This window comes from Miscanthus floridulus, unplaced genomic scaffold (assembly GCF_019320115.1).
Source record: "Miscanthus floridulus cultivar M001 unplaced genomic scaffold, ASM1932011v1 fs_624_1_2, whole genome shotgun sequence".
Classification (NCBI taxonomy): Eukaryota; Viridiplantae; Streptophyta; class Magnoliopsida; order Poales; family Poaceae; genus Miscanthus; species Miscanthus floridulus.
This window is the reverse complement of record NW_027097029.1, coordinates 33,625-60,000: the sequence shown is the minus strand read 5'-3', so window position 1 is coordinate 60,000 and position 26,376 is coordinate 33,625. Positions and strand designations below refer to the sequence as shown.

General features: G+C 46.0%; 4 protein-coding genes across 4 annotated transcripts; 3 read left to right on the top strand and 1 right to left on the bottom strand.

Moving 5' to 3' along the window:
• Positions 1-6: 6 nt before the first annotated feature.
• On the top strand, positions 7-1,755 carry LOC136532451 (cationic amino acid transporter 1-like). Its single transcript, XM_066525045.1, has 2 exons — positions 7-102; positions 175-1,755. The coding sequence occupies exons 1-2, from the start codon at positions 51-53 to the stop codon at positions 1,560-1,562; spliced, it is 1,440 nt and encodes a 479-aa protein (XP_066381142.1). The 5' UTR covers positions 7-50; the 3' UTR covers positions 1,563-1,755.
• Positions 1,756-6,520: 4,765 nt separating this feature from the next.
• Positions 6,521-8,057, top strand: LOC136532447 (protein SLENDER RICE1-LIKE 2-like). The gene has a single exon (XM_066525042.1). The coding sequence runs from the start codon at positions 6,555-6,557 to the stop codon at positions 8,055-8,057; it is 1,503 nt and encodes a 500-aa protein (XP_066381139.1). The 5' UTR covers positions 6,521-6,554.
• A 7,204-nt stretch (positions 8,058-15,261) lies between these two features.
• LOC136532448 (nuclear transcription factor Y subunit A-7-like) lies at positions 15,262-19,877 on the top strand. The gene is made up of 6 exons (XM_066525043.1): positions 15,262-15,414; positions 16,163-16,310; positions 16,968-17,128; positions 17,807-17,878; positions 18,268-18,432; positions 19,054-19,877. The coding sequence occupies exons 2-6, from the start codon at positions 16,283-16,285 to the stop codon at positions 19,270-19,272; spliced, it is 645 nt and encodes a 214-aa protein (XP_066381140.1). The 5' UTR covers positions 15,262-15,414; positions 16,163-16,282; the 3' UTR covers positions 19,273-19,877.
• A 2,826-nt stretch (positions 19,878-22,703) lies between these two features.
• Positions 22,704-24,775, bottom strand: LOC136532450 (uncharacterized). Its single transcript, XM_066525044.1, has 3 exons — positions 24,570-24,775; positions 24,312-24,456; positions 22,704-23,083 (listed from the first exon to the last, which is right to left on the bottom strand). The coding sequence occupies exons 1-3, from the start codon at positions 24,605-24,607 to the stop codon at positions 22,817-22,819; spliced, it is 450 nt and encodes a 149-aa protein (XP_066381141.1). The 5' UTR covers positions 24,608-24,775; the 3' UTR covers positions 22,704-22,816.
• Between the last annotated feature and the right edge of the window lie 1,601 nt (positions 24,776-26,376).

The following is a 26,376-nucleotide window of genomic DNA, read 5'->3' as shown; positions in this document are numbered from 1 at the left end:
CCGCCGGCCCCGCCGTCGTCGTCTCCTACGCCATCTCCGGCGTCTCCGCCATGCTCGCCGTCTTCTGCTACACCGAGTTCGCCATCGAGATCCCCGTCGCAGGTACATGAATTTGCATGCAACGTACGTCATTCGTTACATACGGATCGTTCCATGAATTTGCAACTAACACAGGCGGGTCGTTCGCGTACCTCCGCGTGGAGCTGGGCGACTTCATGGCGTTCATCGCGGCTGGCAACATCCTCCTCGAGTACTGCATCGGCGGGGCGGCGGTGGCGCGGTCGTGGACGTCCTACTTCGCGACGCTGCTGAACCACCACCCGGACGACTTCCGCGTGCACGCCGCGGCGCTGGCGGAGGGCTACTCGGAGCTGGACCCGATCGCGGTGGCGGTGACGGCTGCTATCTGCGCGCTGGCCGTGCTCAGCACCAAGGGCTCGTCACGCTTCAACTACGTGCTCTCCATCCTGCACCTCGCCGTCATCGCCTTCATCGTCGTGGCGGGGCTGACCAAGGCGAACGCCGCCAACCTCAGCGCCGACTTCGCGCCGTTCGGCGCGCGGGGCATCTTCGCGGCCTCGGCCGTGCTCTTCTTCGCCTACCTCGGCTTCGACGCCGTGAGCACCATGGCGGAGGAGACGAGGAACCCCGCCAGGGACATCCCCGTGGGGCTCGTCGGCGCCATGACGCTCACCACCGCCGTCTACTGCCTCCTGGCGCTGGTGCTCTGCCTCATGCAGCCCTACACCGAGATCGACGCCGACGCGCCCTTCAGTGTCGCCTTCACCGCCGTCGGCATGGACTGGGCCAAGTACATCGTGGCGTTCGGCGCGCTCAAGGGCATGACCACCGTGCTCCTCGTCGGCGCCGTCGGGCAGGCCAGGTACCTGACCCACATCGCGCGGACGCACATGGCGCCGCCGTGCCTCGCGCAGGTGCACCCGAGGTTCGGCACCCCCGTCTACGCCACCGTCGTCATGATGGTCGCCACCGCCGTCATCGCACTCTTCACCAACCTCGGCATCCTTTCCAACCTGCTCTCCATCTCCACGCTCTTCATCTTCACGCTCGTCGCCATGGCCCTGCTCGTCCGCCGCTACTACGTCGCCGGCGAGACCGCGGCTTCGGACCGGAACAGGCTCGTGGCCTGCCTCGCCGTCATCGTCGCCTCGTCCATCGCCACCGCCGCGTACTGGGGGATGACGAGCTCCGGCGGCGGCGGGTGGGTGGCGTACGTGGTCACGGTCGCCGCGTGGCTCGCCGCCACGGCGTACCTGCAGTGGGGCGTGCCCAAGGCGCGCACGCCCAAGATGTGGGGGGTGCCGCTCGTGCCGTGGCTGCCGTCCGCGTCCATCTTCATCAACATCTTCCTGCTGGGATCCATCGACGGCGCGTCCTTCATGCGGTTCTTGATCTGGACGGCGGCGCTGCTCGCCTACTACTTCTTCGTCGGGCTGCACGCCTCCTACGACACGGCTAAGGCCATCGCTGCCGAGGCAGAGGCTGCACGGGTGGAGGAAGGTGCGCACAAGGTCGCCGTCGGTGGCTGCCGCTTCGGCTAAACGTAAACTGATGAGTGACTGACCATCATATCAATCAAGCCTTAGAGAGTTAGAGCTGAGCTGAGCTGATGGAGTTATTAAAATTTATCTCTTATTATTAGTACTATATATATGATTAGTTCATGTGTACAAAGAAATAATATAGCTAGCTTAATAAGTTCACACTGTTGAATTTCGAAGTGACTTCGTATTACGCTCGTTGTCTGAAGTTCTGAACAACAGTTATTGTCAGGGTCATTTGCACGTTGCAACGACAACAGTTATTGACAATGCTAACCAGTGCTACATTATCGAGAACTTATACACTGCTGGCTAGGCCCAAACCTCTTATTGACACGTTTTAATAACACTTGCACCCGGTTTGGATGTAGGCCTCAGGATTTGGAATTCGTATTGTGAAGCTGCCAATTCTACTGTTTGGATGGCTAAGATTTCAGAATTGGAATTCGAACCAAATACCAATCAGTATTGGCTATATATACCTGCTACTCCTCATCTCCAATATCGAGCCCCACGTCTTTGTATTCTGTGGCATTCATCCCCGCCCCGTCCCCGACGTGGAGGCGGCCTCTCCTCTTCTTCATTGGCGCCCCTTCTTCCATTGCCGGTGGTGCCCCTTCTTCTCCATGGTCGGGCCGCCCCTTCTTCTCCGTGGCCCGCGAGATCCTCCCCGCATGGCCACGTTCGAGCTCCCCCATGGTCACCGGCCCTGACATACTCCCACGTAGCCATGGCCCACCGCGGTGACCGCTGCCAACCTCCGTCCGCCATGGCCAGTGAGCTTCCCAGTGTTTCAATTCCATGCTTTTGCATCCAAACAGGAAACAGATTTTAGCTATTTGCTAGGATTCCAAAAGCCAATTCAATGGTCATCCAAACAATAACATTCGAATTGTGGATATTTCAATAGCCTGCTTTGGTATTGAGCTCAATTCAATTTGAACCCCTCTAATATCTACATCCAAACGGACCCGATAACATTGCTGGTTTATTTGATTCTGTCACACGTGACCGTTCGATTTGTCTTTCTCACATATCTGTGCCACTCATTTATGTGTTGTTCGTTCATGTCACTATAGTGTCTTGATCCCACCTATCATGACATTTTTGGGAAACTTTGTTGCTTTGTCTTCCTCGTTTCTCAACTTCGTCGTCTTCTTCCTTTTTTCATTCCAATCTTGTAGACCTAGTGGTCACCTCTCTCCAAAATCACCTTTTTCTATTCTTTCTTTTTTTCGTTTCAATCTTGTAGTAAACATGGTGGTTGTCCTCCTTCTAAATCTACTTTTTCAGTTGTTTCAGAGTTGTAGTATTATCTTCTTCACCTCTATGTATATGGTTCATCTTTGTTTTCTCCTTTCAATCTCATAGATCTGCTGGTTTTCTTTTTTGGCTCAATTTATTTGTTTCCTGTTCTCACCATTATTTGTTTCTAACGTTAAATCATTTCATGATTAGCTAGGGTTGTGTATCTGAATTGCTAATGATCTGCTGCTGTTAGTTCTTATTTCCATCTGTCTCTTGATTTGTTTAGGCCTGTTTGGCTTCGTTCATTTGATTACCGTCTCTTGTAAATTATTTTAGTTCTTCATTTATATAGGTTTTGTACTTTGCTTCAGATCTTATTTGCTATGGATCATCTTCACTTATGAGGTATTAATCCTATTCCCTTGCATATGTTCACTATTAGGTCTTCTATTCTAATTCGTATTATGTAGCTTTTAATTATTTGTTCTCTTGTTGTTTAACCCTGAGATGCCATCTACAATCTAGTATTGTCTCAAATTTGGTTCGATTGTTCATGTTTTTTCTTTATTTCTCTAGTTAATTGTGTGGGCTTTTCTTAAATTTAGTTAATGTATATAAGGTCCACACTAACTCTATAGAACTGGCCCTACATGATATGGAATGTGTGGCATGCACATTTTACAATGCCCTATTTTCTAGGCATCAGCCCTACTCTTAATTGGCCGGAGTGAGCACCTTCCACCAACACGTGACTTACCTCTCGTGGGTGATCAACTCTAGTGACATCGAACTAAATCTAGGGGCCTTAGTTCGGTCAGATGAATGGTCGAAAAAGGGTTGATCCCCTCACCCCCATCCTAAAAATGACTCGGAAATACCACGAGGGGCTCGAGGGCTCCTAATGAATATCTAACACCGGGGTAACGAAAACCTCCAAATTAACATCATGATAGCATAGTTGACCCCCTAACCGATTCTCCTAATCGGTTAGGGGCTCAGGGGCCTAACTAGAGCCCGCGAGGCCCGAGCCACCATCACTCGAGGGACATGGCCGAGCAAAGCTGATTCAAAAATGGGGCTAAGTCCCTGAGACAGCCAGGGGCCTCACCTTCAAAGGATCCCAACCAACCGACCAAGGCTTGGAAGACTAGCTTGGGAAGATGACATGACCCTGGTACACAGCAAGAGCCTGACACGTGTGTAGAGGCGCAAAGCGGTCAGGATTGCCGGGACGCATTTCCCTCTATTGTAGTGTGGAGCTGCCAGCTATTGCGGGTTCGTAACCACAACGAGCACCATGGTTGTTCGTCAAACTCGATGTGTGGGTCTCCAGTGACTCAGACACTCAAAACATGGAAGTGACACAACTTGATTTATCCTAGTTCGGGCTTCTGAGCCCTACGTCTAGCAGTATAGTAATCTTCATGTTATGAATGCCCAATCAGGGGTTACAATGGTGGAAATCGAGAGTGATTGGTAGGGGATCACTCGGTGCTAACCTAGAGTTCACCGGTATTCTTCCTCGGTCCCTCCTAGAGTTTGGGCTGATTCGGATCCTCTCTAAAGGAAGTTGAGCATCCCCTTATATCCTAAGGAGGGCACAATGTACAAGTCGGTTTGGTTCTAGTCTATGGCCTATGCACCGAGTGCATGAGTTCTCTGCTGCAGCGTTGTTGGATGTCATCTTGTCGTGTAGGGAGGAGCCAACAGCGCCGCAACCGCCTCTTGACGTCGTTGCCTCTGTTCTGGCACTTGACCGTCAGAAGCCGCCTACTACGACGCGGCCTCCCTGGGTAAGCCTTCTTGAGGCTTCCTTGTCCTGCAAGGAGCCCATGCCTGGAGGGGCTAACGAGCAATCCCCAGGAGCCCTTCTCTCCTAGAGTCATTTGTCTTGTTGTGTCACGCCCGTTGCGTGACCCTACCGAGAAAGCGGTCGATAGGTGCCTCGTGCACGTTGAATGGGCAGGTAGTGTGTAGTATCTCCGACTTGTTAGGTTCTTGGACGCTTGACTGGTTCATAAGCCGAATCCTAGCCTATAGCTCGGGGCATCGGTTGCCGCCTAGGTGTGCGCTGGGTGGAGGTTAAGGTCGGGCTAGCATCGCTCCGTAGCCTAGGGCCATGGCTATGGCTGAACCCCTAAGCCTTGAGTGATGGCAGCGCGGGCGCTCAGGCTCGCCCTGACTCCTTCCAGAGGGTGCGCACGAGCGTACGAGATGGGTATAGCCTCTGATCCCCCGAGCGATCCGTGGGATCGGTCGACTTCTTTTTCTCATAAACTTAACATACCCCTATGTTATACTCTCGTCACCCACCTATTTCGGCAAAGGGTCATGCCCAGGATGTGATGCAAGGGGACAAGGGGAGCGCCAGACCTGCTCTTTAGCCTCCCCAAGCTTCGTCTCCCTTAGCATGCAAGGAACACTGGGAGTGGGTGAGCCAGTGACGGGCGGAGCGGCGTGTACCCAGTTAGCCTGAACCTGACAAAGCCATTTGCACAAGCTACCGCGGGTGGTTTCCACATTGTCGGTCATGGTCTCACCTAGAGCAACGATGCCACCAACGCTAGAAGACGAAGGCAAAGAATCCTATATCGCTCCCTTGGAGGGAAAGACATCTAGAGAAAACCCTAGTTATGTATAGTCGGGCAAGGAGCACCACTAGGGTTGATAGAACACATAGAGCATACCAGGATACCCATTTGTTCCAAAATGGACAGGATCTCTCCGGTCTCAGTCGAAACCTTAGACCCGAGCTAGCAGCACGCTCCTCTCTCTCTCTCTCTTCATTGTAAGAATCAAAGCCTAAACCAGGATAAACCCATTTATGTCCTGAGTGCTAACCACCAAAGTCCCACACATCGACTACTAATTGACCACTAGTTACTAGTTGTGGTTACGATCCCATAATTAACATGCATCAACCACACAAATCTACTATACGAGATTAAACATGTCATTAATCGATTGGACTGCTACAACTATATATGTTTTACTTCAGCTCCAGCAATAAATATTTGCCTTATTTTTTAATAAAATCCCTAACAGCCATGGCAGTCACTGGCACCAGCCATGCCAGCCAGTCACTCACCCAACATGTAATGATGGGTATTCAACGCTCCACATCAGCACCACCTCTACGTTCCCCTCCACCTGTATACTCGACGTCACCACCCTAACTGTTAGTGATCAACCCACCACACTAGTAGTTGCACTATACAAAGATACATCCACTATGATCGCCTATTACGTGAACTGGGGTCTAATTGCTAACTTTATACAACTATGCATGCGTCACTCAAGCTCTAGTGATTAGTCTCTCTCACTTAATACGTGAACAGTCCAATTCATAGCTTGTTGACAGCTATGTATGCAGTCACTCAAGCTCTAACCATAAACAGTTTCTACTTCTTTCACCAAAATCCTCAGCAAACATTTTTCTCAAGAACACGACTTCACGCGTTTTTCACTAAGAGACTCAGCAAACATACAAATCACCCACAGATCGAGATTCATACTGCCACCAACCATGCTAGCCTGTGACCCATCCAGCATGAAACGTTGGATATCCCGTGTTCCACCTCAGCAGTCAGCACCACCACCGGGTCTCCATCCACCTGTTAGCTTGACGTCACTGCCTGCACCCGTCCATATCTATAAGAACACCAACCGGCTAGCCACCCATGGACACTCACGCTGCTGGATAGAAGAACACTCCACTTTCGTTCACCTCCGACGAGCTCGATCATGGGTCATATCCCCTTCACCTGGCTACCCATGAACCCCGACGCTGCAGCAACGCTCACCGACGCCTTCCCGCCCCCTATCCCTATCCCTATCACCACCACTGATGGCGCCCTGCACTACCTCAACCCGCGGCTGTATGCATCTCTTGTGCAGCCCGCGGTCCAAACCGCCGCTGAGGCAGCGAGGCGGCGCCAGGAGGAAGAAGACGCATCCGTCCGCCTGGTCCACCTCCTCATCACCTGCACCGGCGCCATACAGGCGGGTGACTACTCGGTCGCTCACGGCAACCTGTCCGAGGCTCGTGGGATCCTCAAGAAGATCCCGACTTCAACCGGGATCGGCCGTGTAGGGACCCACTTCGCCGACGCGCTGGCGCAGCGCCTCTTCCCGGAGTACCCGCACGCGGCGGCCCTGCCTACACCGCCTCCTACTGCAACGCCGGCGGCAACATACAACCTTTTCTACGATGCAGGGCCCTACCTCAAGTTCGCCTACTCCACGGCGAACCGAGCCATCCTGAAAGCGTTCGAGGGTTGCAAGCGCGTGCACATCATCGACTTCGCCCTCATGCAGGGGCTCCAGTGGCCGGCGCTCATGGACGAGCTTTCCAAGCGTGAGGGCGGGCCGCCGGAGCTCCGCATCACAGGCATTGGCCCGAACCCGACGAGTGGCCGTGACGAGCTCCATGAGGTAGGCATCCGCCTCGCCGAGTTCGCGCGCTATGTGAAGATCCCCTTCACCTTCCAGGGAGTTTGCGCCGACCATCTGGATCAACTGACCGCCTGGCTTCACCTCAAGCTCAGACCCGATGAGGCGTTAGCCATGAACTCCATCCTGCAGCTCCACCGCCTGCTCGTCGACCCGGACGCCGACGAGTCGACCCTGCCGTCGCCGATAGACATCCTCCTCAAACTGGTCGTGAAGCTAAAGCCCAAGATCTTCACGGTGGTGGAGCAGGAGGCGGATCACAACAAGCCGCTGCTGCTGGAGAGGTTCACCAACGCCCTCTTCCACTACGCCACCATGTTCGACTCCTTGGAGGCCATGTGCCCCCTCGTCACTAGCGCCGCCGCCGGAAGCACCAGCACCAGCAGCAGCTCTCTCGCGGAGGCGTACCTCCGGGGCGAGATCTTTGACATCATCTGCGGCGAGGGCAGCGCCCGCACTGAGCGGCATGAGCTGTTTACCGCCTGGAAGGAGAGGCTCACCCGTGCCGGGTTCACCCAGGTGGAATTCGACCTCAGCGAGGCCAACATGGCGATAGCCGACCTGATCAGCGTGACTTCCTTCTCCGGCTCCGGGTTCGGCATCCTGCAGGGCTCCGGTGGCCTCGCGCTGGCGTGGCACGGCCGCCCGTTGTATGTGGCGACGGCCTGGCATGCGATGGGCGGAGGAAACGCTGCCAGTGCCGCCATAGCTCACACCAAAGGGGTGACACCTACCATAAAGGTAGGAACGGTAGCAGCGGCAGCAGCAAGGGCAACCGCGGCCACCGTGGAGTAGCCGGAGGAGGAATAACCATCCTGTAAGCCAGTGGTAGCGAGAGAGTGAATAATGTTGTGGTGATCTGGTTTCAGTCGTGTGAACTTGTGATGAATAATTGTTCTGTCTAAATATCCTGATCATGAGACTCGGAAGGAGAATGTTTGCAGCGAATTCAATGAGATTTTGAAATGTTAGCCCCGATGATGATCTTTGTTATGAAAGATTCATATGCTGTTGTTCAAATCAGTGTTGGACCCGATGATGATCCTTCGAGTGTGAATTTCATGCTTTGATCTGATCCTTAACTAGTACTAGTAGTTTTTTTTTTAATCATAGTACTAGTAGCTTTACATACAAACATAGATGGTAAAATTCGTACTTCTTAACCCGTTCGCAATGCAACCACATCCTGGAGAGTTGGCTTTTTAAGAACAACTACGTTGGTAAAAACAGATTAAGAAAAACATACACCTTGCCATAAATATATATATATATATATATATATATATATATATATATATATATATATATATATATATATATATATATATATATATATATATATAACCTGATTTGGAGTCGCCACAACTTAACTTCCATCTATGTGAGTGTTGTGAAAAACAAATTTAGCAAGTGAGGAGTGTGGTACCTTTCAGAGAAGAAAGAAATCAGAGGCCTCTCTCATTTCCGTTTCTTCCTAGCCTGGCTCGCGAGGGCTCACGCGTCGTGGCACGTGAGATAAAGCGTAGCTACAGGGCAAAAAACTGACACCCAAACAACTGTTGTGTAGTAGTCACAAAAAAAAAACTGGCTGGGTGGTGTGAGCCAGGTCGGTTGGTACAACCACCAATCACGCCTATAGTGAGCACGCTGAGCAGTGCAACGTACGGGGCCAAGTCTCTATGTCACGGTGGACAGCGGACATGCGGGGTGCGATGGCACGCATCGGGGTTGGTGGTGGCAATGAGTTTGAAGCGCAACGGTAGGCAATCAACGCGTGAGATTTGAGGTGTGATGAGTTTGTTCCTTTGTGGCCACTTGCACGTGCAGGGGTGGATCTAGGGGGGGGGGGGGCTCCAAACCCCCTACAGCTGATGCATCAATGGAAATATGGGAAGGGTGAAGGAGAAGAAGAGGTGGAGGAAAGAAGAAAAATGGAGAGAGAGCCCTTCAATCCTGTTCTGCATCCGCCATTGTGCACGCGTATTCACTTACTGGACGAGGGTTAGTTGGTGGGCTTAATTCTTTGGCACGACAAATTTTGAAGAAAAAAAAACATTTGCACTTAGCGTGCCACCCGAAGAAAACCATAAATGTAAACATTTACATAGGCAGTCTTCAAGTGACGCTAGTAAATACACCACCATTTTCACACTAGCGGTTTACAAAATCGATAGTGAAAATTCAAAAAATACCTTCGGTACAAACAGTTTCTGTACTGTTGAGCTTTTCATATAGGTGAGCACTAATTTGATTGGCGAAGATCATAATGTTCACGCCTCGGGCTACAGGCTATCTGGTAGAAAAGTCAAAATAGTGTTGGTAATCAAACGTTAAGGGTAAATTTGACCTTATTACTTGTAAGCCTTTTTTTTAACGAACCAAGAAGAGAGATCATATCTGATGATACTGTTAATAAAGATGGTTCAAGGTCATTATTTATGCAAACAAAAAATAAAGCAAGATGTTTAAGCCACACAGAAATTCTTTAAAAAATGGTTTTAATTGAGAGATAGATGTTCCGTCATTGTTTAAAAAAATCGTGCGCCCGTAAAATGAGATAATTTTTTATACAGTTTTTGTCCGCCGGTACAAACTACTTTTTTTGAAAGTCATCCACCTGGAAGACGATTGTTTTAGGCGTGTCGGCCTCCCAATGTCAACAACACAGAGATGCAAGCCATTTTTTCCTGTAATCTAACTTTGCGCATTTATTTTTTTAGATCAATTTTGCAGATTTTTTTTTGTAAAAGCAACACTAAACTAACGGAAAAGTCCACATTACCTCCCTCAACTTTTGCGAAAGTCTATTTTTTCTCCTGAACTCTAAAACCGGGTAAATCATCTCCCTGGACTTTTAAAACCGTTCATTTTACCTCCCTGATCGGTTATAAGCAGTTTTCAAAGACAGTTTTGTCTTTTTCTTTTATTTATTTATTTTGGCTGAATCTTTAAAAAATAATAGTAAATCATAAAAAATCATAAAATGGAAAATCCAATTTTGTTGGGCTCCACGTGAGTAGGACTATACATTGAACATATAATATGGTATGCTTTAGTACAAATTTTTTGTTATAGCTTTAGATTTATGCTTTTCTTTAATTAACCCATAGCTGTAGTTCTATGGTCTAATTATAGTGAAATTTTTATGGTAGGCTAATTATTGTATGCTCGAACTGTAGTAAAAATTTCATAATTACGTATAACTTAGTTATAGATTTATAAAATTTTTAACAAGCATGCACCTAAATAAATCTATAACTAAGTTACACATGATTCAATGAGTATGAAATTTTTACTACAGTTCAAGCATACAATAATTAGTCCATCATAAAAATTTTACCATAATTAGACCATAGAAACTGCAGCTATGAATTAATTATAGAAAAGCATAGATCTAAAGCTACAGCAAAAAAATATGTACAAAAGCATACCATATTATATGTTCACTTTGTACATCTACTCATGTGGAGTTCAACAAAATTAGATTTTCCATTTTATGATTTTTCTGTGAATAACTATGATTTTTCAAAGATTCAGCAAAAAAAAGACAAAACCGTCTTTGAAAACTGCTTATAACTGATCAGTGAGGTAAAATGAATGGTTTTAAAAGTTCAGAGAGGTGGTTTACCTAATTTTAGAGTACTGGGAGGAAAAGCAGACTTTCACAAAAATTAAGTAAGGTAACACGGACTTTTCCTAAACTAAAACACCGGTATAAGCCCAAATCTTACAGAACGAACATTCCGTATGGGCTTGCTTCATGAGCCAAACCTGGCCCGTGTAGTTGTAACCATTCAGTTGGGCGGGCTGGGCTAGAAACAAAAAAAGGCCACATCGTTTCCTCTGTGGCCCAGTTATTCAGCCACCTTTGCTCTCTCTCACGTAGCGACCAGCAGTGTACGTAGATTCCAGAGAGTGATTTCTTCGTTTCCTCTTTCACATAGCGATTAGGTTCAGTCCATTCAAAAAAAAAAGGTTCAGTGCATCTGGATTCCAGAGTGATTTTCACTCGTTAAGTGTTTTCAGGACGTCGCCACCTCTCTCTCTATAAAAAAAATACATTATAGAAAATAAATAAATAGATCACTCGTTAAGTGCACTAGAAAGACGGACGTGGCTTTGCCGCCTTTGTATTTGGCTTCTATATTCTCTAGTAATTTTTGAATTTAATGCCCATGTTAATCTCTCAATCTGAAAACAAATTATGACAGCTCCGAGATCACACGCAAGTAATTTTGTAAATAATTATTTGGTAATGCTTCGAGCGTCCGGACGACCTAGGCTTGCGTAGCAGATCGGCCCAACAGGCAACAGACCTGCTCCTCTATCTCTGTGACCAAAAACTTCCTCACTCCGCCCGCCGCGGTGTTCACCGCGACGCCCGCCCCTCTGCCTCCCCGTCACGGCGTCCACTCATGACCGTGCCAAGGGGCGCGAAATCCAGGCCACCTTAGATCCCCTCCCATCCAAGCTCCTTGCTCTAGCACCCACCGGGCGTCATCGTCACTATCGCGCCATACCTCATCCACCGAAGCGCCTGCCGCGGCCTGCTCTTGCCGCTGCTCCGTGCGCCCGCCTTGCTGCTCCTGCTGTTGCTTCGACTCCACCGCCTACCCCGCCCGACGAAGCCGTCAGGTGCCCCCAACGCCAGGAGAAGCGCCAAGCCCTATCATGGAAGCCCATCCGGCCTCGCCTCCTACTACGACTGTGGTGCCCCAATGCAAACGGCGGAGGAGGAGTCCGCAATTGGGATATGATGCATGTTGTAAGTGTGTATTTCAAATGTTTTAGATATTTTAGAGGTATATGTTTCAAATGTTTCACGTGGATATTGCAAAAGTAGATCGGGATATTGCATATGTTGCAATTATTGTACACGTATATTGCAAGCGTCTGTCCCCAATGTTTCATATATTTTCTCAGACGTATGTTGCAAGCATGTTTATCTGGATGTTGCACATGTTTCACACATATGTTACTCGTGTTTTTATCTGGATGTTACGTATTTTTGTAATAGTTTTCAATTGCTGCAAGTGTTTTATATGCATGTTTCAAGTTTTTTTTTATGTTGCAAGTGGTATCTAGATATTTTAAAAGTAGATCGGGTGTTGTACGTGCCTCTAGCATCTGAGACACTAATCTCACGATCACTGAATAAAATTTCAAGCCATAAATTGTCTAAGGGACCATACAATAAATTATGCTAGTAACTTAGTAAGGTGTTTTGATTTGATGGTTGAGGAGGAAACAGAGACCTGTTCTTGGTCCATGCACATGTACGCGCGGTGGATTAGCGAATGCGTAATTGTGGCAGTGTCGCTGTCAGGTGTGTGATTAAGTTTAAGCGCCCGCGATGACACGTTCGTGTCCTGGCCATCAGCCCATCACTACTGGCCAGTTGGCAGGCATCAGGGGTGCCGATCGCGCAAGAAGACGACAGGAGACCTGAGACGACGACGGCGACGAGCGAGTGGCCGCGCCGAGACAGGGACGCCTCCGCAGCCACACGTCACGCGAGGGCCCTGGCCCATCGGCCAAAGCGGACTCTTCGTGGGCCGCCTGCTCACCGTCCATCCGGCTCCGGCCCCATGCAAAGCGACGGCCGGGATCACGTGCCCGCGCGTGGTTCCCACTTCACTACCTGCCAAAACCTTGTTAAAGTCGCTTTGCCGTGAGCCCGTGAATGAAGAGACAAGAGAGTGCATGAACACCACCGTCCTCGAATTTTACCCCGTCTAAAATTTCCAAATTTGTCCTGAGATCTACATGCTTTTGTAAGTGAATTTCGCGCAAAAAAAAATTCTCGCTTCCCATACAGTCAAATAATGTTAAGTCGGACCAAATATATATTTATATCTATACCTAATAATATTAAAGAGATAAAATTTCTAACCACTTTAGATTTTTGTCCAACCTAATCTAAAGTAGTTCGGTCTCTTAATCAGCAAATGCCGACCTCTCCTCCTCGTAACGCATATTAGGAGTGGGGAAGAGAATACAAAGAAATACGGGTTTCCAGATGTAAAAATGCAAGAGAGAAACACAAGGTGAGAGGGTCTTAATAGTTTTTAAAATAAATCGGGTTCCTGATACAAAATATCCAGATCTGAGTAGGCCTCTTCTAGTGGGCTTCTTTTTTGACTGGTTCGTTGTGGGCTGCATCTAACTTCAACTCTTGAACCAAATTAATGTAAGTTAATGTTATAATTTTTTACACATCAACAAAAGAATTACAGAGGTTGACATGATACGTCAAAAAAGCTACAATGGTCAATATTGAGTCATAGAAACACATGGGTAGCATGATAAATTAAAGGTATGTTATATTTATATCTAAATAATTATGCGCTTTGCAAAGGAAGAAAAAATATACTAAGGTGTATTTTAATTTGATACAGGTTTCATTCACAAAAAAATTGATACAGGTTTAATAGGACATTGTTATTTATCGTCAGCCTATACTTATATTATGGATCTCACGGTCATCATAAAATAAATTATAAAAGGATAAAACATAAGTAGAAATGTATCATTCACGTTATCGTTTTGCATAAATGTTTAATACTTATTTTCTCCTGTTGCAACACACGAGCATATTTGCTAGTGTATATATATATATATATATATATATATAAACTACCTATATTTACGATACATAATAAGTATCATTAATTATGAAATATATTTTTTATGATAAACCTATTTGAACTTAGCCAAATATATGGTTTTTTAATTCCTTATTAAGAAACAATATTTCCAAAAATTTTAGAAAGAAAGGAGTACTTATTAACATCACTCTTTCTGCGTGATTCAACGTGATGCAGATTTATCATGATACTATTTATTAATTAATTAAAATGGTAAAGTAATAAGGAAAAGTGCATGATTTCTATATTGAATTTTTTATGAGGGTGCTCCCATGGATCCAAACACTCGTGCACGCCATCTAACAATACGGAATTATCTGTTATATCAAAAAAGAAATACGGAATTTATCGTGCTGTTATTAAAATAATACTCCGTAAGTAAGAAAAGATAGCACATGCCTTTTTTTCAGCCAAGGACTGTGGCCGTACGTGAAATTTGAATGGTGGTACTAGAAACATCTATTGGTTCCTTAAAAAAAACATATATTGGTGGAGTGTCGCTGGATTCAAACGAATGTTCGTGCACGCCACCAGTGAAACGGATTTACAATCTCGGAGGCTGAGCTTATTAAATTTAATAAACTGATGATAAAGTTAAAGAAAAAGTCTACTCACGATATAATTAACTAAAATCAGCACGTTTGTTTCGTCGTATTTATCTTATAAGTCATGGTATATCAACCAACAAATAGTATTTTTCTCTCACACCAAATCAGCTAACAATACTTTCAACCATGGCTTATCAGCCAAACAAACCCAAACGAACAAAACGAATATCTATATCTATATCTCTTATATATTTTCAATCTCTACTAGTATTCTATCTCGCTACTTAAACTGTCCATATCAGTATCCACTAGCTCACTTCATTAGCACATACAATTATATCTTTATTCAAGCTATTCGCGTTAGCAAGCCACATTAGTCACTAACATATATTTCATCACCCATATCAAGATGCTAAATCCCTCCACTAACATGTATGATAATATTTATTCCTTTATATATAAGTAAACACAGTATAGTTTATCTGCGACTCTCACACCAAGCAAAAAAAAAACAAGCTAAATTTTGTGGCTGCTCCACTATTTGACTTATTTTGGATGATTTCGGATGATTAAATAGTATTCTGTGAGAGAGAATAAGTTGAAACGAGCTGGAATAAGACGAGAGTAGAGCAGCCAAAAGTCTACCATATGGTAATTTAATAATTAAACAAAGAGACAAGGGAGAATAAAAAAATATACAAATTGGCTAGAATTTTGTGGCTGCGATGCATCCAGGTCCGCGCCCACGTTGATACAGGTCACCCACGGTGGGCCCCCACCACCCAGCCTCCTCCGGTCCTCCCCTCCAACCCTGCTCTCAAATTTGAGGCCCAAACCCCCGTCGGCCCCATCACCACGCCGCCGGCCACGCCCCGACGATCCCCGCCACACCCCTCGCCCAGCAGGAGCGGGTGGAGATCCGCCCGGGTCCGAGCCCGCTCGCTCCTCCTCTCGTCGGTGAGTGTTCGTTCCGCACCCCCGACCCTCTCCGCCTCCCCCTGTGCTCTCTCTGTGTAGGTTCCCTGCGCTTTTGCCCGTCCAGTCCGGAGAATTCGCTCTCCCCGTCCACTTCGCCGTGCGTTTGTTCCCTGCCGCCGCACCTGCTCAATCCAATTCCTCCATAATTCGAGTCGGCTCCTCCAATTCGCCGCGCGAGACCAATCCCGCCGAGGTGCGCGGCGGAGCGGTTTGTCTTCCGGGAATTTGAGGGATTCCATTCTACCCTGTGTCCCTGGCGTCCTTCCGTTTGGGAATTCTTGTCGTAGGTCGCTACTATGCATCTATTTGGGGCCTGTTTCGAAGTTGGGACGCGCGAATTTCGGAACAGACAGTTCAAATTCGCACAGTAACCGAGAGGAATTCGCTCAGTGCGAACCGGCCGTGAATTTCGTACATGGCCCTGGATTATTATGCCTGCCGAGTGGCAGGAAGTTGTAGAGTGTGTGACTTGCTGTTTGCAAAATTAGCCGTGACAGGTTCCCCAGCCAGCCTTTGGTTGTGCACAGGCACTTCACTTGTAGTAATTCTCGCCTACACCCATTTGAATTATTCCCCATCAATTTCTTGCCGTAACGAGGTTTAATCTCTGGTTTGTTGTTTAAGAACAATTGTTGTGGTCTCTGAGATTCCTCACATTTAGGTTTACAATTATCTAAGTGTGCTTCATCCATGGGTTGCTGCTAATGAGCTTTGTGCTTGGGTTCAGGAAAGCTTATGTGTGGCTTCATCCACCAAGATCTGAAGATATCGCATGAGTAGTAGCAGTTAGTGTGGCTTTGCTCTGTGCTTGGTCCTGATTGTGCTTTGCCTTGCAAAGGAAGGAATCATGACCTCTGTTGTTCAAAGTGTTTCAGGTATGCTTGTTTCATCCAAAGTTGTGTCATATTATTTCACTAACACAGTAACACTAGAGTACTGCTTGGGTGTACTATGTTCAGAAATGCCACCCTTTTCTGTGCTGTGAATTACTGTAGAATATTTCATTATGTATGTGTTGCAAACACAGAATGTACAAGCAGTCAGTTACATTTGGCGCCACCAATTCTGTGCTTTGAGTAAGCCCTTCCACTGTATGTATGTCGCTGGAAGGAAAGTGCTTTGTGCTGGCAGCTCAGACTGTTGGGCTCAAAGCAGAGTTTAATTGCATGCTCATGCTTTAGATTTTGAAAACAACTTAAACAGTTTTTTCTTTGAATAAACCAGGATACCTTATGTAGTTTTGTATCTATCTAATGTTCTCATGTGCATACATGGCATTATATGTTATTAGTAGGTACACCCTGCTGCTACCAAATAGATTCATAGCTGGTGGGAAATTTTTGAGTGCTCTCTGTCATTTAAATTAATTTATATTTTCTACTGTATAAAACGATATATTGTGACTTATGTTACTTGTTGGTTTTATGAACAGTGGTGGCATGCATTAATGGCTATTTTTTTTAACACGTGTGAGTGTGACTTTTTGAGGACATCTAAGTCAATCTTGATCATTCATGTCCCTTCATGGGCAGGTGACCACAGGGCTGAGGATCAACACCATCAGAAGAAGCAAGCTGAACCTGGGGACCAGCAAGAAGCCCCAGTTACTAGTTCAGATAGCCAACCAACAGTGGGCACACCATCAACAGATTATGTGGCACCCTATGCCCCTCATGACATGAGCCATGCAATGGTACCACACTTGTAACTTTCACTCTTTACTTATCGATAAATAGGGTTCTTTTCATTTGAGTTATGTCTAGGAAAAGGTGGAGGTCGATAGCATATGTGGTGTCAAATCTCCTTCCCTACTTCAAACTCTACTTCAAAAGTAATAACAACACAACATATGCATACCAAAACTATAAAATGACGACCATTTCCCTGTTGGCTGAAGTGAAAAAAAAAAACATTCCTCTTTTAATCCAGATTCCGATGCGGCCTGTTCGCTGATTGGTTTCTGAGCTGGTTTGGGCTGGCTGGTGCTGGTTTATTGTGAGAAAAAAAACACTGTTGGCTGGCTGGTTTGGGCTGGCTGAAACCAACAAGCGAACAGGCAAGTTATGTGTTATCTCAAAATTTCTGCCATTTCCATCCCTTATTGTCACTAAATGGTTGACTATCATCACATTCAAATTAAAATAGCAAAGCTTCTTCATTGAAACTCTGCACACCTGGTTGGTACCAATAGTCCAATTTTTTTCTCTCAAATGCATATTTTTTTCCAACTTTATTAGTCTAAATTGTTACACCTCACATGTGTTTTGTTCATACCTTTTTTTATTGTGAATGTTCACTAATTATTTTTAAGCTAACGATCTTCTAGTTTCAGCAACCTATGTTTTCTAATTTCATATTTTGTGTCTGTCAGGGTCAATACGCTTATCCAAATATTGACCCATACTATGGAAGCCTTTATGCGGCTTATGGTGGACAGCCATTGGTAAGCTTTTATACACTCTCTCCATTAGCAAATACAAGTATTGTAATCCAATTAAATTTTCTCCAAATACTAGGTTGTTTCCACTTTGTGGAACATTTATTATTTACCTAATTTGGGAAATGATTGAAGAGCATCGAGTTCATTTAATTTGATTCCTTTTGTATGCCCAAACCTCAAACCAACCCTGGTTTCAGTTAGAGGCAGTACAAAGTATATAGCTAAACATGCTAGTGTGTCTTGAGAGGGTAGGCCAAATTTTCTAGTATTGTTTATATGAATTCACAGACCGTCAGAAAAGGATAATTTGCTTGACCATGGACCTTCCTGTGCTATTACGATTCTTTATTTAAACTGATGTCTTGGAGTTAATAAAATTGATAATCCTTCAGATGCATCCACCGTTGGTCGGAATGCATCCGGCTGGCTTACCTTTGCCTACCGATGCAATCGAAGAGCCTGTGTATGTAAATGCAAAGCAATACAATGCCATATTAAGACGGCGTCAATCTCGGGCTAAAGCTGAATCAGAACGGAAGCTTGCCAAGGGCCGTAAGGTAAATCTTTGTAACCATATTCTGCATTGCCATATGAATTGGAATTTTTAATTAGCTTTTTCTGCCCGTGATGCTAGAGCAAATGATCAAGCAAATTTCTCCAATCTCCCTACTTCCACTTCAAGATCGATCTGCCTCACGTTGTACTATAAATCTTCTGGTGAATGTTATTTTAATTTCAATCTTACCTGATATCTGAAATTTCAACATACCACGTTTTGTTAATGCCTTCACGTGTGTTGCTTATCACAAAAGCAGTAAAGGATTTAGGAATGTAAATTGGGTGCCACACATTGACAAAGTTGCAACATTGAGTAAGCTAAATGCTTTCTGTTTTTATCTGTAAGTTACTTTAAGCTAGAGAGAGTTGAACTTAGTATCATGATTATTTCTCAAAATGGAAGACTGATGCAAAGATGCAGCTACCAACTTAGAAAATCCTATAAAGTCTGCGAAGCTCAGATGATCTCACTGCAAGTTGATCACATGTGTTTCTTACTCTTTGATATCATCTGAAATAAAACAGCTTGATTGCTCATTTCCTTTATCTTTCTGTGGGTGAAATGTTAAGTCATCTGAAATTAGAAAAAAAAAACTGACTCGATTACATCTGTGCTGCAGCCCTATCTTCATGAGTCACGGCATCAGCATGCCTTGAAAAGGGCCAGGGGAGCTGGAGGTCGGTTTCTCAATTCAAAGTCAGATGACAAGGAAGAGAACTCCGACTCAAGTCACAAAGAGAAACAGAACGGAGTTGCGCCCCAAAAGAGTTGCCAACCGTCAACCCCTCCGTCTCCTAACGGTGCATCATCAGCTAATCAGGCAGGCAGTCGTGAATGATGATTCAGAACTCACAACCGAAGAGATTTTCGCACCTGACGCTAGATGTGGCAACAGTTTTGTACAGTAAGTGCTAGCGGGCAGCAGCAGCGAGATGGTGTCAGTCGGTTGTTGTAGGACATGTTCCATAGACAAACATAGACGAGTCGACAGGTTTTGGAGTCAGCCTGTTCGCTTGGTCGTATTTGGCTTATAAGCCATAGCTTATCAGCCAACGAACAATATTTTTCTCTCACACCAAACCAGTCAACAGTACTTTTAGCCATGACTTATAAGCCAAACCAGCCCAAACGAACGGGGCGTTGGTTTGGTCCTCTGTTTATTCACCTTTGTGTACAATTTTAGTAGCATTGTGTCCCTTCCCCTGCATAGCTTCAGTCAGCGCTTCAGAAAGTTAAGTGTGTAGCATATTAGCTTATTGTTTGTTTTGCTTGGACTTGGAGATTTGGGAGTGGAGTTCATAACCCTACTGTCCTGCTGCATCATCATTTGTGGGGCAAACAATAATACTCCTAGCTGGCGCATGTGTATATTGATGACAATAAACCCTAATGTAGGACGTGACCACCTCATCTGAATCTAGCTTTGTTTCCTCTGCTTCAAAATGATACCTTCACAATTGGTCGGAGATTCAGAGATCATTTCGCACTTGTGCAACAATGCATGTTTTGGTTTGTCTCTGGATTGGCCTCGTGGCATGTATGATGTTTTCGTTCATCTGTTGTCCATTGAATTGCGTGATGATTGCCAGATGCCATGAGCATAGCCTGAAGAACATTTGGGTTTGGCAACTGCGTCATTCTGTCATTGGTCATCACATGAACGTTTTACATGCTTTTCTCTAAGGCATTGAAATATTGCCAACGATTACCAAGAAGAGTGTACTTTATCGAGCGTTGCAGAATGTGCTTTCTCGAGAACTCCAAAGCGTATTTTGCACCCTTTCTCACACGAGCGTATCTTTTTTTTTTTTTGCTTGGGAAGACCAGAGAAAACAATAAGAAAAAAAAGGCATAACCGCATAACGTCCCTGCATCTAGACCTGAACTTGGAACTTTCTTCATTCATCAGTGACTCTGAACGTCCTGCATCTCTGCAGTCTGCACAGACAGACAGGATTGGGCATTCAGGGAGATGCTTTTTTGAAGAAAGAAAGATCTTTGCTCGGTTCTGCACAGATATAGCACCTGTCTAGCGAAAAAATCATACCCAAAACATCTTTGGTACTTTTTTTTATTAGCAATCCTCTGGTTGGTAAACGCCCTGAACAACCTGAAAATTGATGGAAAAAAATAGATTTGTGAAAACTGGACCTCCAGCATAAGGTTCTTGAAGAACCTGAACCAAGCATGCTGCATGCATTCTCTTCGTCAATCTATGCTTCAAAAGGTTTAACCTCTCTGAAAACTAATCATTAGAGCTAAGCCGTTCAGCTGATGGTTTCTGCGGCTGATAAGCCGGCTGAAGCTGATTTGTTGTGAGAGAAAAATACTGTTTTATGACTGATAAGTTCAAGCGAACAGGGAAGTCTCTAGGATATGGTTTCAGAAACCTCTGAGCATTTGAGCAGGTTCAGTTTGAGTTCAATTGCAAGAGATGAAACTGTTCAGGGATGGTTCTGAAGTTTCAGTGTCATAAATTCAGAAAATTTCTGGCACAATGTATCTGAGACTTTGTATACTATCTATTCAGATTCAGACATAGATGGCCCAGGTGATTATCTTAGACAGCAAGCACTAATCAAATCAGGCCCTTAACAAAAGCCACGCCCGGCATCATACCGTACTTGTAGCTTAAACCGCAAGCTACTACTATACTAAATTAAAAAGGTATAATGTCATGATGCACAGGAACTGATATGCAAATTGGACCTGATTGATCCATCTCTGCCTTAAGATCTGAATAAGAAATAGTTAGTTTCAGTTAGTGCTTCAGAAGTTAACTGTGTAGCATGTATGGCCCTATTGTTTGCTATCCTTGGAGGCTTGGGAGTGGTTTTCATAACCTGCTGCCCTGTGTCATCATTTGTGGGTTCGAAGAATAATTGCTGGCTATGTGTATGTCGATGACGATAAACCCTAATGTACACCTCATCTGAATCTAGTTTTGCTTCCCCTCTGCATACCTTCAACCATCCACTGCAAAATGATACCCTCACAGTTGCTTGGACTTGGAGATCTTTTTTTGCACTTGTCCTGCAATGTATATGTTTGGGTTTGTCTTTGGATTGGCTTTCTGACATATATGATGCTTGCGTTTATCTGTTGTCCATTGAATTGCATGATGATTGCCAGATGCTATGAGTATGACCTGAAGAACATTTTGGGCTTGCCAACTGCATCATGTTGGGCATCGGCCATCACATGAACGCCGAGAATGCTTTTGGCCCCATTCGCGTGCCCTTAAACCCGGCTTGATCCGCTTCTTTTTTCATCCGGAACAGTATTTTCCTCTCACAAATTCCTCAAGATTCCTTCAGATTCCTCCAAAATTCCTCCGAGCGTTGAAATATTGTCAACCATTGCCAAGAAGGGTGTGCTAGTGTTGCAGAATCTCCATGCTCTATACTGTACTTGAAAGGCTGAATGTCAACCGCATCCTGCTTTGACATATATCGCTGCGTTTCTTTTCTCTTTTGACGCTGCATTTGACTCTGGCCATTATTCAAATTTGAATATAGATTTTTTTTGAGTGGATCAAAATTTGAATATAGATGAATGCAGTCTACATGGAAAAGTCCTGTCCATTTTTTCTAATGCCGAGGCCCAAGGATCAAACAAAGAGCTGGCCAATCTTTCTGGAAAGCAAAATTGTGGCTGCAGTCTAGAAAAGGGCCAATGTATAAAGACTAGCAGATTTTGCTTGCCAACTGAGGCAACAAACCAGACAGGCTCCTGTATCACAGTGGTTGGTCCAATCTGAAGTTTTCATTCAACACCAAAGAAAAACCAGTCTTTTAAGAATATGAAATCAACACTACAGTGCAATAATCTCTTCCTGTATTTTGTTGATGTTCTCAAAGTCACAAATATGGGTGCACACACTCCTGACGATGTTTCAAAAGCTTTTTCCCATAATTGCTCATATAATCCTGATGTGTTTTCTTTTAATTGTTTCTTGTTACTGCTTTGAGCCTACCCTAACTTGTTTGGGACTTAAAGGCTTTGTTGTTGTTGTTACTGCTTTCTTACATCGTCAACATCCGATTACATTTATATCTAAATTCCATTTCAGAGTTCAAGTTTGGGACGTGGGTGACACATAGGTTGCATGTGCCAACATCAAAACCTGAGTAATTTCCAGATGTGTAACTTCTTGATGATCAGGCAATAAGAAACATTAAAAGAGGATCAGATGAGATCTTCAGTTCTCCACAAGACAAGAGAAATTTACGGTACAATCAAGCAGCACTGGGAAGTGGGAATGTGCCAGACAGTTAAAATATAGCTACAAACCTTTTTTATTCATATAAGTTATAGTTCTCCAATTTAGATGGCAAGCGGTTTTAATATTCTCAGCACTGACCGTTTTGCAGATTCTAAACTCACTCAATATCAAATCCCTTCTCCTGGAGTTCCTGTACGACCTCATTCCTCATCCGAAGCCATAGTTTCTGTGCTTCCTGCTCAAACTTTTTAGACTGCAACTGCTTCTGCATGTTTTCAGAATCCATATTGGCATCAGCGAAACCCTTGGGTCCAATTGTGGTTCCAAGAGCACCTCCGCTTTTTATGAACTCCTCAATTGCCTCCTCATCACCAGGGTACGGGAACTTCCTGCGCTCATAAAGGTGTGCCATTTCTTTTTCTTCCTGCAAGATGTTGGGAATAGATTATCTTATCAGGGAGACCAGAAACTAGCAGGCTTAAATGGACAAGCATTCACACTGATCATCTATGGCCACTTAGACTAAGATGATGCAATGCGGCAAATTAGAGGTTTATCATATACTTTCTATGCATTTCGAAAGCCAAGAAAACTTAACAGCAAAGCTACTTTTGGCACTGTATAAAGACAGCATGTTTTCAAGCATAGCCTCCATCCAAAAATTATTTACCACAGAGGAATACCCTATTGTTAATGCTTGAGATGCATCCTTATCAGCACAATGGAAAGTACTATGTTCCAAATTATAAGTCGCTTTGACTTTTTTTGTACATAGATTTTGCTATGTATCTAGACCTATGTTATATCTAGATACATAGCAAAATTGATGTACCAAAAAAGTCAAAGCAATTTATAATTTGGAACGGAGGGAGTAGTTACCTGGGACTAAGAGCAAATTTAATTTCACACTTAGGATCCCTGTAGTGGGAGCATATCCCATATCTGAAGAACCTATATTAACGCAACACAATGAGGTCCAAATCTGGCATGCCATGAAAAGCCTTGCCAAAATCAGTACTGGTGCTTAAAGGTACTTAGGTTCATTTCTGCATCTGGTTCCACATTGAAGTAGGAGTAATATGGAAAGGCTGGAAGTATTCCAAGATATAGCCATTTCGGTATCATAATGCAGGTCCAATGCTTTCAGATAGCACGGGTTGACACTGTACAAAGTTTCACCTTTTATTAGCACATGAGAAAAAAAAAAGTTCATCTCAGGATCCATACTAGCAATGAGGCAAGGCAATTACTTCTTCTGGAGTCAGAAGAGGGCCATAAAATTCAGGCTATAAGCTAATTTGGAGATACATTCTCAATCACGTAGACCTGAAATATTCAAATTCCAAGGCAGAAGAAGTTTAAAATCTAATCTAATAAACCAACAAAGAGGGATTGCAGGTCACAACTGCAAACGGCCTGTTCGCTGGTTGGTTTGTGGGCTGGTTTGGACTGGCTGGTGTTGGTTTGTTGTGAGAGGAAAATACTGTTGGTTGGCTGGTTTGGGTTGGCCGAAACCAACCAGCCAACAGGGTGAAAACCTGTATGGGTGTATCTAATCAGCTTCCAACAAAACAGTGAATTTCCGCGATATTACAGGACAGCCCAACGAACGAACGAACGAGAGAAGACGAGACGGGAGGAAGTCGAGGAACCTTGGGGCGCGGCTTGAGCGTCCACCACCCGAGCGGCGACGTCTCGTTCCAGAGCCAGGCGACGCCGAAGAGCGTGTAGGTGCAGAGCGTGGCCTTGCCCATCTGCTTCCAGAAGTAAGCGTCCTCCTTCTCGAACCCCATCCGCCTGCGCCCCAACCACCAATCATCACAATCAGAAACCGTCGTAGGCAAGGGCGAGGGCGAGGGAAAGCGGATGCGCAAGCCGCCGAGGTACCGGCGGGGAAGGAAGGCGCCGACCTGAGCAGCCTCCGGGCCTGCGGGAAGTTCCGCAGCATCGCGTGGGCCGTGTGGGGCTCTTGGTGGTGGATCGGACGCCGCGGAGCGGACGGAGGCGGCGGCGGCCGTGGTCTGCCTGCGTGGTTGGTTGCTCTGCGCCGCGGCCGCGCAGCCGGATGGATGCCGGAATCCCGAACCGGGCAGCCGGCACTGTGGCAGGGGAGATGATGGTATCGAGCGGCTGAGGGAGTCTCGGCTGAACAGAATGGACGGTCAGGATGAGCTGATGCGCTGTTGTGCTGCTTCTGCACAGACCTCACAACTCCAACCAGCCTGCCGCCCTGCCTGCGTGCATTCTCTTCAGTTTTTTTTAGAGCGAGGAAACTACAAGGCCGGTCTTTAAAAGTATTGGACATATTTTATCTGACGTTTAGCTCTCTAATATATTTAAGTGATCTTATTTAGGTCCAAAATATAAACGAGGAGGGTTAGAAGCTGACATGGCCATGATTTAAGCGTAAAACCCCGAGCCATGGCGTGCACGGCTAGAATCTTCAAGTCCAATGGCCAGGCGGGGCCCATGTGTCAGCCCAATCTTCTAGCTCTAGCTACCGCTGCCATGCAAGCTCACCAGGTGAGCGCGGGGGCCGCGGGCCGCACCGTCGTGTCGGGGCAGGCGAGAGCGTGCGCCGCCGCTGCCACGCGGGGTGAGCGTGTGAGCCGCGGGGCTTGCCGTCGTGTCGGGGCAAGCAACCACGGGAGAGCGGTGACAGCTCGGCCATGCGCCTGCAGCAGCTGCTGCGCCGCGCGGCTGTCGCATGCTGTTGTCGCTGCGTCGTGCCGCCACGCCACCGCATGCTGCTGCTGCGTCACACCGCCTCACACCTCCCTGTGACCTCTCTCTCACTCTAGCGCCTAAATTCGTCGCCGTCGCCGCCATTACCAAGCACACAGCCGAGCTCCTGAGCTCCCTCGACAGCTCACCTCCAAACTTGATTCCTCCTCCGTTGGGTTCGCAGATGCATGACGAGGCCTCTACACCACACCATGGCGTCAATTTGAGCAGGCAACTCCATTCCCTAACCTCACCGAAGCTTCTAGACCGCCATCGTCCACCCCACCGCCTCGATTCCCTTCCCCGCTGCCTCCCAGCCGTCGAAATCGCCGCAGACGACTTCGCCGTGGCCTCCTCTTCTCGCTCTACCGCTCACCGGAGATCATCGTCCGCCGGAGCGCCATCCCGCCTCGACTCCGGCGAGGACGTCGCCGGAGAGCACCCCTGCGCAGCTACAGGGGAGGACGACTCCTCCTACCCCGTTCGATCCAAAACCGACAGTCCAGATCGCTTGTTGACCGACAATCAAAAAAGTCAAAAGGACCGGCCCAGTCAGCACCTTCCCTCCAATCAGGACACGCCACGTCACCGGTCAACTGCCACCTCGGTAAGGTCAATTTTTGGTCATCGAGCTGGCGGTGACTAGGTTAAATCATGTCCACGTGGACGACCACGTTAGCTTCTAACCCTCCTCATGTCTATTTTACACCTAGATGAGATCACTTAAATACAATAAGGAGCCAAACGTGCGATTTCAAAGTTCGGAGACCAGATGAAATCCACCCAATTGCAATTTACTTTTTTAAATAAAAAAAATGTCTCTTCAGCTCATGGATGGTTCTGGAGACATGTTTAGAACACCTTACGAACATTGAACCGAAACAGAGAGACGACAGACGGTTCTCAAGTTTTCAGTGTCATGATGAATTCAGTAAATCTCCAGCCCATGCGCAGTGTTTCTGAAACTCCGAATACGAGCCTGTTCGTTTCGTC